General features: G+C 40.0%; 1 protein-coding gene across 1 annotated transcript in view; it reads right to left on the bottom strand.

The window, feature by feature from the left end:
- Positions 1 to 12,378, bottom strand: part of LOC308610337 (putative helicase senataxin) — a 61,453-nt gene that overhangs the window by 37,203 nt on the left and 11,872 nt on the right. The window contains exon 8 of the mRNA XM_081259511.1: positions 8,946 to 12,110. Coding sequence (XP_081115637.1) covers positions 8,946 to 12,110 — 3,165 coding nt within the window. The remainder of the gene's footprint in view (positions 1 to 8,945; positions 12,111 to 12,378) is intronic.

The raw sequence follows: 12,378 nt of genomic DNA, 5'->3' as shown, positions 1-12,378 counted from the left end.
AAAGTTGCTGGGATTTTATCAGAGCTTAAACTACTTGAGGGAAGAAAACCAGCTCCAGCCCATTCTAACCATCCTGTCGCACCCAAGGAGGTGGGGGGAAACTAAGAAGCATGTGGTGTAAAGTTCTTAGTCCAGAGGCAAAGGCTCACTAAAAGAGTGACACCTTATCATAGGACTATGGAATGGTCTTCCTTCCCCCATACCTCATTTCTATATCACTAAAGGCCTATTTACTGCTGTTCCTTTTATTTAGTAGATTACGTCTGCCTTGCAACAAAAAATTACAAGGCATACTCAAAGGCAAAAAACACAGTTTGCACAGAATAAAGAAGCACTAAAACCTGTCAGATATGGCAGGAATACTGGAATTATCAGACCAGGATTTTTTTTTTTTAAACTATAGTTAATATACTAAGAGTTTAATGAAAAAAGGAGGCCATGAAATAATAGATGGGTAATGTAATGAATGAGATGTAAAGTAGAAAGAATCAAAAGGTAATGCCAGAGATCAAAAACACTGTAACAGAAATGAAGGATGCCTCTGATGGCCTCATTACTACACTGGACATTGCTGAGGAAACAATCTCTGAGCTTGAGGCTACAGCAATAGAAGCTACCAAAGCTGAAAAGCAAGGAGAAAAAAATGGGTAAAAAAAAACACACCCCAGAATATCCAAGACTGTGAGATAATGACAAAAGATGCAGCATACACATAATGGAGATACGAGAAGAAGAGAGAGCGAAAAAGAAGCAGTATTTGAGGTATAATGACCCAGAGTTTTCCAAAATTAACATCAGACACCAAACCACAGATCCAGGAAGCTCCAAGACCAAGCAGAATAAATGCCAGAAACTACACCTAGGCATATCATATTCAACCTTCAGGAATATGAAATATCAAAGATAAAGGAAAAAAAAATCATGAAAGAAGCCTGTGGGAATAAACACCTTATTTATAGAGGAGGAAGGATAAGAATTACATCTAACTTCTCCTCAGAAACCATGCAAGCAAGGAGAGAGTAGTGAAATATTTAGACTGTTGAAAGAAAAAATCCTACCAATCTAGAATTCGGAATGCTGAAAAATTATCCTTTAAAAGTGAAGGAGAAGGGCTTCTCTGGTGGCACAGTGGTTAAGAATCTGCCTGCCAACACAGGGGACACAGGTTCGATCCCTGGTCCAGGAAGATCTCACATGCCACAGAGCAACTAAGCCCGTGAGCCACAACTACTGAGCCCGCATGCCACAACCACTGAAGCCCACATGCCTAGAGCCCGTGCTCCATAACAAGAGAAGCCACTGCAATGAGAAGCCCGCACACCGCAAAGAGTAGCCCCTGCTCGCTGCAACTAGAGGAAGCCTGTGCACAGCAATGAAGACCCAATGCAGCCAAAAATAAATAAACTAAATTTATTTAAAAAAGAAAAAAATAACTCAACAGTAAGAAAACAGACAACCTGATGAAAAAGATGTGCAAAAGGCCTGGACAGACACCTCACAAAAGTAGATATACAGACCGTAAATTAGTATATGAAAAAATGCTCCATATCTTATGTCATCAAAGGAATGCAAATTAAAACAACAAGATACTATTACACACGTATTAGAATGGCCAAAATCTGGAGCACTGACAGGACCAAATGCTGACGGGGATGTGGAACAGTAGGAACTCTCATTTATTGCTCGTGGGAATGTAATGGCACCATCACCTTTTTTTTTTTTTCTTTTTTTTTGCTGAGCCACGTGGCTTGTGGGATTTAGTTCCCTGACCGGGGATCGAACCTGTGCCCCCTGCAAGTGGAAGTGCAGAGTCCTAACCACTGGACCACCAGGAAATTCCCAAGATGGTACCACCACTTTGGAAGACTGTTCGGTGGTTTCCTATGAAACTAAACATATTCTTACTGTAGGATCCAGCAATAGTGCCCTCACTATTTATCCAAATGAACTGAAAACTTATATTTACGTTAAAAACCTGCACATGGATATTTATAGCAGCTTTATTCATAACTGCCTAAACTTGGAAGCAACCAAGATGCCCTTCAGTGGGTGAACGGATAAACCAACTATGGTACAACCAGACAATGGAATATTATTTAGTGCTAAAAAGAAATGAGCTATGAAGCCATGAAAAGACACAGAAGGACCTGAAATGCACATTACTAAGTGAAAGAAGACAATCTGGAAAGGCTACATACTGTGTGATTCCAACTATTTGACATGCTGGAGAAAGCAAACTATGGAGACAGTAAAAGGATGAGTGATTGCCAGGGTTGAGACTGTGGAGGGGTGAACAGGCAGAGCAGAGAGGATTTTTAGGGCAGTGAAAGTACGCTGATATTAAAGGACTGATACATGTCATTATACGTTTGTCCAAACCCTTAGAATATACAAATCAAGCGTGAACCCTAATGAAAACTATGGACTCTGGGTGGTAATGACGTGTCAATGTAGGTTCATCAGTTGTACAAATGTACTACATTGGTAGGGGATGTTGATAATGGGGGATGCTATGCAGAGGTTCTCTAGCTCGCTGCAACTAGAGAAAGCCTGTGTGCATCAACCAAGACCCAACCCAGCCAAAAATGAATCACATAAATTTCTATATATATTTAAAAAAGATAAGTACTGAGTACTATCTCCAAAATTTACGCCCAATGAATTCACTTCTCTTTATTTCCATAGCTACCACCTAGATCAAGCTACCATCATCTTTCTCCTGGGCTATTATAATAGCCCCCGACAGGTCTACTGCATCTATGCTTACCTTTCTACAGTTATTCTCTAATGAGCAACTAAGAATGTTTTCTTTAAAACAAAAAAGTAAACTATTACATATTGCTACTCCCCCAGCCTAAACACCAACCAACTAAAAATCCTCCAACATCTTCTCACTGTACTGAGAATGAAACCCCAACCTGCACTTACAGGGTTGTATACCATCCAGCTCTTGACTGATTTCTGCAATCTTACTTCATTTCCCTTTACCTCTAAGTTACCTCACTCCAGTCACATCAGCCTAATCTCTTTGCTCACATATGCTCAGTTAGGCCTACTTCAAAGCATTATAGTCTTGACCCTCCCCCCTCCTCTGCACAAAACCCTCCTCTCCTGGCTCTCAGCCCGATCTCAAAAGCAGCCTCCCAATGTCGCTCATCATATCAACCTGTTTTGTTTCCTTCACAGAACAAATTATAACAGGAAATTAGCTAAAAATGGTGCACTCTCCCTATAAGGGGTGTGGGCACTAAGAATCACAGCTGGTACTCCAGAAGGGCCCCCTTTCTGCCTGCTCCTTGTCTACACAACCTAAAAAGCAGCTGCCAATTACACTCTGCATACACGTGCACGCACACACAGGTAACCGAAGGGGACTGCAGACAGAGCCAGCAAACCAAAACTTTAAGAAAATAGAGTATTTGCCAAAACTGACCAAAACAATTGGTCCCTGTCAAAATAGTGCACATTTATCTAATATTTTTGTGTGTTAAACGTAAGGATTAAAAACTAATATATCCTCTATCAGTCACATCAGTGCACAAAAGACTCATATTTCTTTTTTCCCCCCACACACTGTATTTTATTTTTACAAGAGATAAATAAACTGACACCAAGCATTGCAAATGGATGACCACAACAAAAGCAACAATGATTGCAATTACCAAACACGAAACAGACTCATACTATGTCATAATATTGACATTCAGTCCAGGAATCCTCCACTGTAACAGCTCCTTTACTTTGCTGTGAAAATTGACTTGTATACTTTTTGCCTCTGAGTCCTGTGGGATTTTTTTTTTATTCAAGAGACTCATATTTCTAAAAGTTGAATTTGCTCGTTTGCCCTTTGGGGCAAGGGATAATTCTACGCAATGTCATTGCATTCCACCTGCAATAAGACATAAGAACTGGATAACCAAACACTGCGTTTCATGTCCTAAATAGGATACCAACCACATTTCTGTCAAAGGACTCTAAACACACTTCAGCATTCCATTAACAAACAATATTATGAAGTCAAATTACATCCAAATGAGGATAAGAAGCCTTGGCCCAAGACTGTGGTTGATGCCACAGTCTCTGGCTTATAAGAAAGAATAAACATTAAAAGTAATCAAGGTATCTGAGAATTCTCTGGCAGTTCAGTTGTTAGTGCTTTCACTGCTGAGGGCCCAGGTTCAATCCCTGGTCAGGCAACTAAGATCCCACAAGCCACACGTTACAGTGGGAAAAAAAAAAAAGGAATCAAGGTATATTAATAATACCATTAATAAATGTTGGCCTATATAAACTAGAAATGCTAAAACAATGCTGTTTCACTACATGGTTAAAGAAAAAGAACAAGATTGCAAAAATAAGAAAAAAAGAACAAGATAAAACTTCATGGTAAAGATGACAGATTGAACACAGGCATTTCCTTTCATTCCCCTGAAACCCCACTAAAACACCCAAGGGATTTTTCACAACAGGATTAATTCATTAGGATGAAGAGAACAGAAGACGAGGCAAGAGTATCAAAATCTGGGAAGCTGGTAAGCAGATGGATGAATGGTTAACTAACTCAGCAAGTCCAAGAAGCTGAACTCTAAGAAGGAAGTGTCTGACATACACCTCTAGGAGGAGGAGGGCTGAAGGGAGACTGCCCATCCCTGTTCCTAGCAAAAAGCTAGAGTGGTTTCACTTCTATAAAGTGTGACCGTCTCTTCCTGTGGGGCAGCAGATAGAGAGGGGATACTGTACTTAAAAAAAAAAAAAAAAAAAGGTGGGGGGGGCGTCCCTGGTGGTACAGTGGTTAGGCATCTGCCTGCCAATGCAGGGGCCACGGGTTCTATCCCTGGTCTGGGAAGATCCCACGTGCCGTGGAGCAACTAAGCCCATGCACTACAACTACTGAGCCTGCGCTCTGGAGTCTTTGAGCCACAACTACTGAAGCCCTCGCCACAACTAGGGAAAAGCCCACGTGCAGCAACGAAGACCCAACACAGCCAAAAATAAATAAAATAATTTTAAAAATAAAATAAAATAATTTTTAAACAGGGAATTAAGCAAATATTTAGATACTGAATGCCTGGACCTTTCCCTCTGCCCCCACCCTCACCCCACAGTCAGCTCCCCATCAAGCCTATGCTTTCCAGGCAGTCGATCTGAAGATTCTTCTTGGGGAAATCTGACCTCACTAAGAGGGGAAAAGAAAAGACTAAAAACAGTGACATGAGGGTGGGGATGAGGCTTCCCAATAAAATGCCAAATGGTCAACAAGCCTATCCCTTTCACTCAGAGCTTCTAATCGGTTTTAAAATATTACATGTAACAAAATATATATTATAACTATACCTAAGCATGTAATCTTAATATAAAGAATGAAACTAATTTGGATTTCACCATGTGATGGTGTCCTTCAGATCACATTTGACTTCCACAGTGCAAATAATAAAGGACCATTTTAGTAAAAGTATCTCTTTTCCTAAGCATCTCTTTTGACCTGTCATTATTTAAATGCATCCTCTTTTCTTATAGCATTAAAAAGTTGAGATATAGTTCACAATATAAAATTCACCACTTTAAAGTGTGCACACTACAGTGTGTTTTTAGTACATTCACTATTTTGTGTAACCATCACCATTATCTAATTCCAGAACATTCCCACCATCCCCAAACAAGCCTTATACCTATTAGCAGTCAGTCCTAATTCCCACACCCCTCCCTCACCCATCCCCTGGCGACTACTAATCCACTTTCTGTCTCTACGGATGTGCCTATTCTGGAAAATTCATATAAATGGAATTACACAATGTGTGGCCTTCTGTACCTGGCTTCTTTCACTTAGCATAATATTTTCCAGGCTCATCAAAGAACAGGTAAAAGTACATAGAACGGGTCATTCCTTTTAATAGTAGACTAATATTCCACTGTAGGCATATACCATGTTTTGTTTACCCATTCATCTCCTGATGGACATCTCGGCTGTTTACAACTTTTGGCTATTATGAACAATGCTCCCATCTGCTTGTTAGTATCCTGTTCTTAAATGTGAGTAAACCAACAAAAATCATTAGACATGTGAAGAAAGGAGTTAACATGAAAGGTCTGTAGACACTAAAATGAATAGGAAAAAAGCAACTGGGAAAACAGGGACAATGAAAAGAGAAGAAAACTTTCAACTAACTTTAAACTTATCATTAATTAACTTCAGGTAGTAAAAAATACTGTGCACATGAAGAAAGCACACAATCCTATAAAAAGGAATAATGAGAGGACAAGAGTACTGTGAAACTAAAAATATGCTCAAAATTTTTTTCAATAGACTTGGACGCTGAGAAAGTCTCCAAGGAAGGAGAATGACGATGACAACAACAAAGACAGAGATGGCAAAATAGAAAGAAATTTTAAGACATGCAAAGTTTCAAAATTTATCTCCTACACATTCTTTTCTCAGGAAGCTTGAAGGATGTGCCTTACTAAAATGAGAGGGTGACAAAAACAGACAACCCTGGGTACAGGAGACAAAGATCCAACACAGGAAAGAAGGAAATGCAAGCCCTAGGATGAGGATGGTGAGCATTTCAGGTTAACCATCCTAAACCAAGAAGATGAAATTTATCAACTATCTGATGTGCCTGATCATACTGAGAGGCCTAAACATCCAAGAGACAGCCTGAAGCTAAATTAGTAATACGTACATAGAAAATTAAGTAAACAATAAATCCAGAGAAAGCAAAGAGTCGGAAACGAAAAGTAGTTACAACTACCACATGACTTAGTCGCGGACACTTTTGTTTTTAATTCAAAGACCTTATTCTCTTTTGTTTAAATTAATTTATTTTTGCTGTGTTGGGTCTTCGTTTCTGTGCGAGGGCTTTCTCTAGTTGCGGCAAGCGGGGGCTACTCTTCATCGCAGTGCGTGGGCCTCTCACTATCGCAGCCTCTCTAGTTGGGGAGCACAGGCTCCAGACACGCAGGCTCAGTACTTGTGGCTCACGGGCATAGCTGCTCCACGGCACATGGGATCCTCCCAGACCAGGGCTCGAACCTGTGACCCCTGCATTAGCAGGCAGATTCTCAACCACTGCGCCACCAGGGAAGCCCAGTGGACACCTTTTATATCGTCAAAATAATAACAAATACTGACCTAAAAATTACAAGACTACTCCATAGTGAGGATGGGAAAACAGGAGAGGTGTGTGTGAACACAGGGCTGGGAAGAGAGGGTACTTCCTGTAGTGGGTAATTACAGAAAATGTCTAGTACTGAAAAATTAACAAGTCAAAATAGTGGCATGTTATTTAGAAATATGGAAGTAAATAACAAAAGGATCCCTCAAGGATCAAAAATAATTACTTGGGGAGGTGAGAGTGGCTGATTTTTTTTTTTTAATAATGGGCCTTCCACAAGTATTTGACTATCTTAAACTTTGTGTATATACAAACGGAACTTGTGCTCATTCTGTTTTGAAAAGGTTCTGGCTACAGAAATGTCCTGAAGGAAGAAATCTTAAAGATAAACATATAAATACTTCTGAACTAAGGGAAAAATAAAATCACAAATGTGTCCTAAATTTAAGGGCTATGAATGGCCTCTAAGCAATTTAGTGTTTTCTGGAAAGGATAAACGTTCAAGAAAAAAATAAGCTCCAAGATGAAGAAAATCTCTGTATATTCCCCAGCTTATTTAACTGTATACACTGTTCACTGAACTAACGATTTTGTAAGGTAAGAAAATCATTCTTGTAATACTATTTCACATTGTTCTTAAGGAGAGAGACTGAAGAGCCTTTATCAGTTAGTTGTTTCTAATGGTTCTGAAACACTAGTAAAATAATTCTTACGACAATGGCTGAAATTTAGGGCATAAATTGACACCAACTTGCCTCTTTGTGCAGTACATCTCCTTTGCCTTTAACAATTCTAAGCTGGATCTTTGCAGTCTCTCTGCCTGCGATATACTTCCTATGGCCAACTCCTTCTGCTCACTCTGGTCTCGGTGTGAATACCATCGCTCACAGAGGCCGTCTCACCTTTCAGTCTCAAGTGCCTGCTCCCTTTTGTTCTAGATCATTCTAGAGCACTCTAGAGTCTTTTGTCCCGATCTGAAATGATCATTCCCAGAAGGCAGAGGCCTTGTCTGTCGTGTTCACCACTTTACCCCCGCCAGGTCTGTGATAATACTGGGCAAGTATCAGGCACCCGAGGATCTGCTGACTGAATACGTGGGTATTTACCTCAGTGCTCTTGGTTTTGAAGAGTCTTGTTGCACACTCACCTTTTGGGTTTTTGTTTTTTAACCAATTTGAAAAAAAGGAAAAATCGACCTGCTGTGAGAACACCAAAAACATCCTTCAAAGTGCAGGTGGATGTTTACACTAAAGAATTACTGTTTTTCTGAGGTTCAAATTTAACTGGGAATCCTATATTTTTCTTGGCAATCCCAGTCAGGCAGTAAGAAAGAGAGAAGAACCAGAATGGGATGTGTTGGGGTAGGGGGGCAGCTAAAGGCTGCTATGAGGCCTAAGAAGTTGGGAAGACAGATGAGAAATTTGGGATTTACTGCTTTGTGCTGACCAGTGTAACTTGCCCTTTGCTACCTCCTCAAGAAAACTTCAGTAAAGGTTTACACTACTTTTCAAAAAAATAAACGCAGATGAGAGACTATGTCCTCTGAGAAGTCTTCCCTTATTTTACACCGAAAAACGTTTCCTCCTCCTGTGCCACCTCTGGACTTGGTAAACTAGCACTCTGAATTGTGTCTGTAAGCTCCAGAAGGGCAGAGTTTAAGGGTTTCCTCTGTATCACCGGCATCTAGAACAGTGTGGGGCACAATGTCTGTTCAACATGAAATCTACAAGCTACATCTAAATCAAAATGCGATCAGTTATTTTAGCCGTACTCAGCATGGTAAAGAAAGGTAATTTCAAAGTCTGAAGGTATACGATTAGAACATATACTTACAGTTTCAAAAGTATTCAGGATCATCAAAGGGAAAAACACATTAAAATAATCTCTACCATCTTGAAATCTCACAGGCACAGGTCTTGTGATGGACTGACAAAGAGTTGAAGGGGGTCCGCACTGATCAAAGTCCACAAACATTGCGTATTTCCATTTTAAGACCTCTTTAACGAAGGTGTCAGAGATGGACTGTGCTGACAAGAAAACGTTTACCGGAGAGGAAGGTGAAAAAGATCTGTTTTCACAAAATGGAACTTTGTAGCCTTGCCTGTTGGAATTATTTGGAGTATGACACTGGAGAACGTTGCACAAACCCTTCATTTCAGCCACTGGCTTCTGAGACACCACAGAGACTGGCTGTGGTACTTTCAAAGCAGATTGTACCCCACTTGACTTATTTTGCAGAGTTGGTAAGAGCGCTGACGTATTTACCAAAGACTTGTAAAGACCAGCAATTCGTGAAGTACTACTGGAGGTAAATATCTTAGCAGTGGGAGGTCTCGAAGGTTTAGATGAAGAGAGAGGCAAGCCAGGTCTACGAAATGTATCTTCATCTGCTGCTTTAGCTTCAGAGTGTTTGGAACAGTATTCACCCTGGTTTTCCAGTGTTTCCACACAATCTTTGTATTTACATTTTGTGCTACTCCAAGATTCCAACTGAGGCCGACTCACAGAATCTTCTTCTACCTGGACTGTATCTTTTCCATGAACTACTTCAATGAGTTCATCATTCTCTTTCTCCATTTGTGAACATAAATCCATATCTTCTGGATCACATTGTGTTAAAAATATATTATCCTCCTCTATGTCACTGTTGGATTCAGGTTCTCCCTCCTTCAAAGCTGCCTCTGCTGCTTTTTTAATGACCTCTTCAGGTACATAAGCTGGACCATAACCCCAATCATCTGTGATATCCTCTACATGAGTCAAGCACGAATTCTCTTCATTCTCTTGAACTGAATTCTTGTTGTCTGGTCTCTGATCTTGCCGAACTGAAAACACTTCACATGGACTTTCAAACTCAAAAAAATGAGAATCCGATTCCTCAAACCGCAAAAGGGACCTTGTATTTTCTTCCTTTATTACATTCTGTTCCACATTTGTGTTAGCTATTGAAGTATGATGCTCTGGACATCCTTTCTCAATGCATGTCTTACCCTGTTTAATGTGTTTCTTAAAACCCACAATTCTTTCATCATCATCATCATCTTCATCAGATTCTGAAATAATAATGACGTGTCCAGAGCAGGTTTCCCTGACACTATTTTGGTTGGCTGTCAAACATCTTCTATCATCTTTAACTTTTCTTTGTAGCTGGGATAAACTTCTTTGGGTTGAACCTGATGGGAACTTAATAACACTGGCTTGAACTATTAAAGATAATATGTGGAGGTCTCTGTCTATCTGAGAATCTGTTAAAGGGTCAGACTTAGGACTGATGCTAAGGACCTGTTCTCTTAAATCAGAAGAAAACTCAACAGTACTCTTGCTAATTCCCATATCTCTTGATTCAAGTCCAGTCACAGGATCTTTAAAGGGAGGTGTTTTCTCCACAAAAATATTGGTCATTTCTGTGAATGAGACCAAATCTTTATTACCAACATGACATTCTAGTATTTGACAACTGATATCAGGGGTGGAGAAAATGCCCAACTCTTCTTCCTGTACTTGTTTCTTTTTCAGCAGTAAACTGTTTTCAGGTTTTTGTTGTCCATTTTTATCATCCAGAACACCATTAGGGCCTAAAGAGAGATTGTGTATGAAGCCATCTCCTTTCTGAGCTCCTGTATCTTTCTTTGAACAGAAACTTTCAATGCTAGATACAGTCAGGTTTTCCTCTAAAGTGGTACTTTTCCTGTCTTGCTTTTTCATTACATGCAATAACTTAGCACAGATTTCATCTTTATGTGCCTTAGTTTTTGCTTTTGAGGTTTTGCCAAGAGCATCATCCTTTAAAGATAAATCCTCATCTGATGTGGACACTTTTTCCAGAGAGTCATTGCTAGAATCAGTCAACAAACCTGTTGATGTGATTATTCCTCTGTCAAATACCTTTTCTGGACCATTTCTTGAAGTACAATTCTGTGGGGTATATGAGGAATTCTCTTTTACAGACATATGCTTCCCTGTACTTATTTTAACTTGGCCTCGAGCTCTTTCATTCACAAGCCTTTTACTACTCGGCTTCAAGCACAACTCAGCTGAGAGATGGTCTTTGAGTTTCAAATCTTTTAGATAAGTTTGCTCATTATCCTCTTCTATGGCATTATGTGCCTTGCTGAAAATACTCTCTTTCACTTCACATGCATCAGCTTTCATCGGTTCTTTAGAGAATGTTGGGCTGGAGTTTTCCAGACAGTGCCTTTGTTTTTTAGACTTCTTCCCTGTTTGTTCACTTTCTTCTTTATTGTAAGATGCAGGAGGTGTTTTACATGGAGGAGTCAGATCCACAGAAGTGCTACACTGAGGCACTTTGAATTTTATGTTTCTAATAATTTGCTTTAAACAAGTTTGTAACTCATGGGTTTCCTGACTAGTCAACTGCCAACCTAAAGATATATTTCCTCGTAGGTATAAGTTGAGCTTATCCCAGAATCGCTTACAAAGAGTCTGCTGCCCAAGCTGATAGCCTTCTTTAAGGAGACTTCTGATCAGCTGCACACAAGCAAGTTGTACAGAGTTAGATGGCACTGAATGCAGTGACAGAGATATCATTGTTGTGCCTTTGGAGCAGTTTCCAGATGACTTCTCAGAACTCCGAGCAAACGCGGTGGTGGGAAGCTTGGCACATTTTACGATGGCTTCCACCCACTGCTGGGAACTAACCCACAGCAAATGCAAACACTTTTTATTTCTATGCAGTTCAATCACTGACACCAAAATCAGAAGGAAAAACTCAGTGACTGTGTCACACACGGCGTCCGTCTGGTTGAGGACGTCTTTGACTTCAGAATGCAGATGATGAATAACCTCCACTATATAAGCCACACCCAGATCCTTAAGATCCATGAGGGACTGCACAAAGGGGATGAACCACAGAAACGTGCTGTTATGAACACGCATGTCTTGACCGATATCTGACTGAAGCACATTAGCTAATGTTTCCATTTCTTCATACATGTTAGGACAATAATCTGGGCAAATGGCTGATCTCCACCCTGAATCCTAAAATGAAAGAGATACTGACATTCAGATAAACAAGCACCATTCATGACAGGTTTAACACAAAAGTTGCCAACAAGAAAATACACTGCTCAACTTTCCTGTGTTGATGTACATATATGGACCCCCAAGAAATTGAAAACAGTCCAATTTTGAGGTGAAGCTTTCATGAAAAGGTTAAATTTACAAAACCTCCATGTACTCTGGACCTCTTTCCTTCAGTTGGTTTCGATTTCTAGTCATGTGATTTATCTCCCTCATGCCATAATGT

This window comes from Mesoplodon bidens (assembly GCF_964165515.1).
Source record: "Mesoplodon bidens genome assembly, contig: HAP1_SCAFFOLD_523, whole genome shotgun sequence".
NCBI classification, from domain to species: domain Eukaryota; kingdom Metazoa; phylum Chordata; class Mammalia; order Artiodactyla; family Ziphiidae; genus Mesoplodon; species Mesoplodon bidens.
Note: the sequence above shows the minus strand (reverse complement) of the source record. Positions and strands in the feature narration are given on the sequence as shown.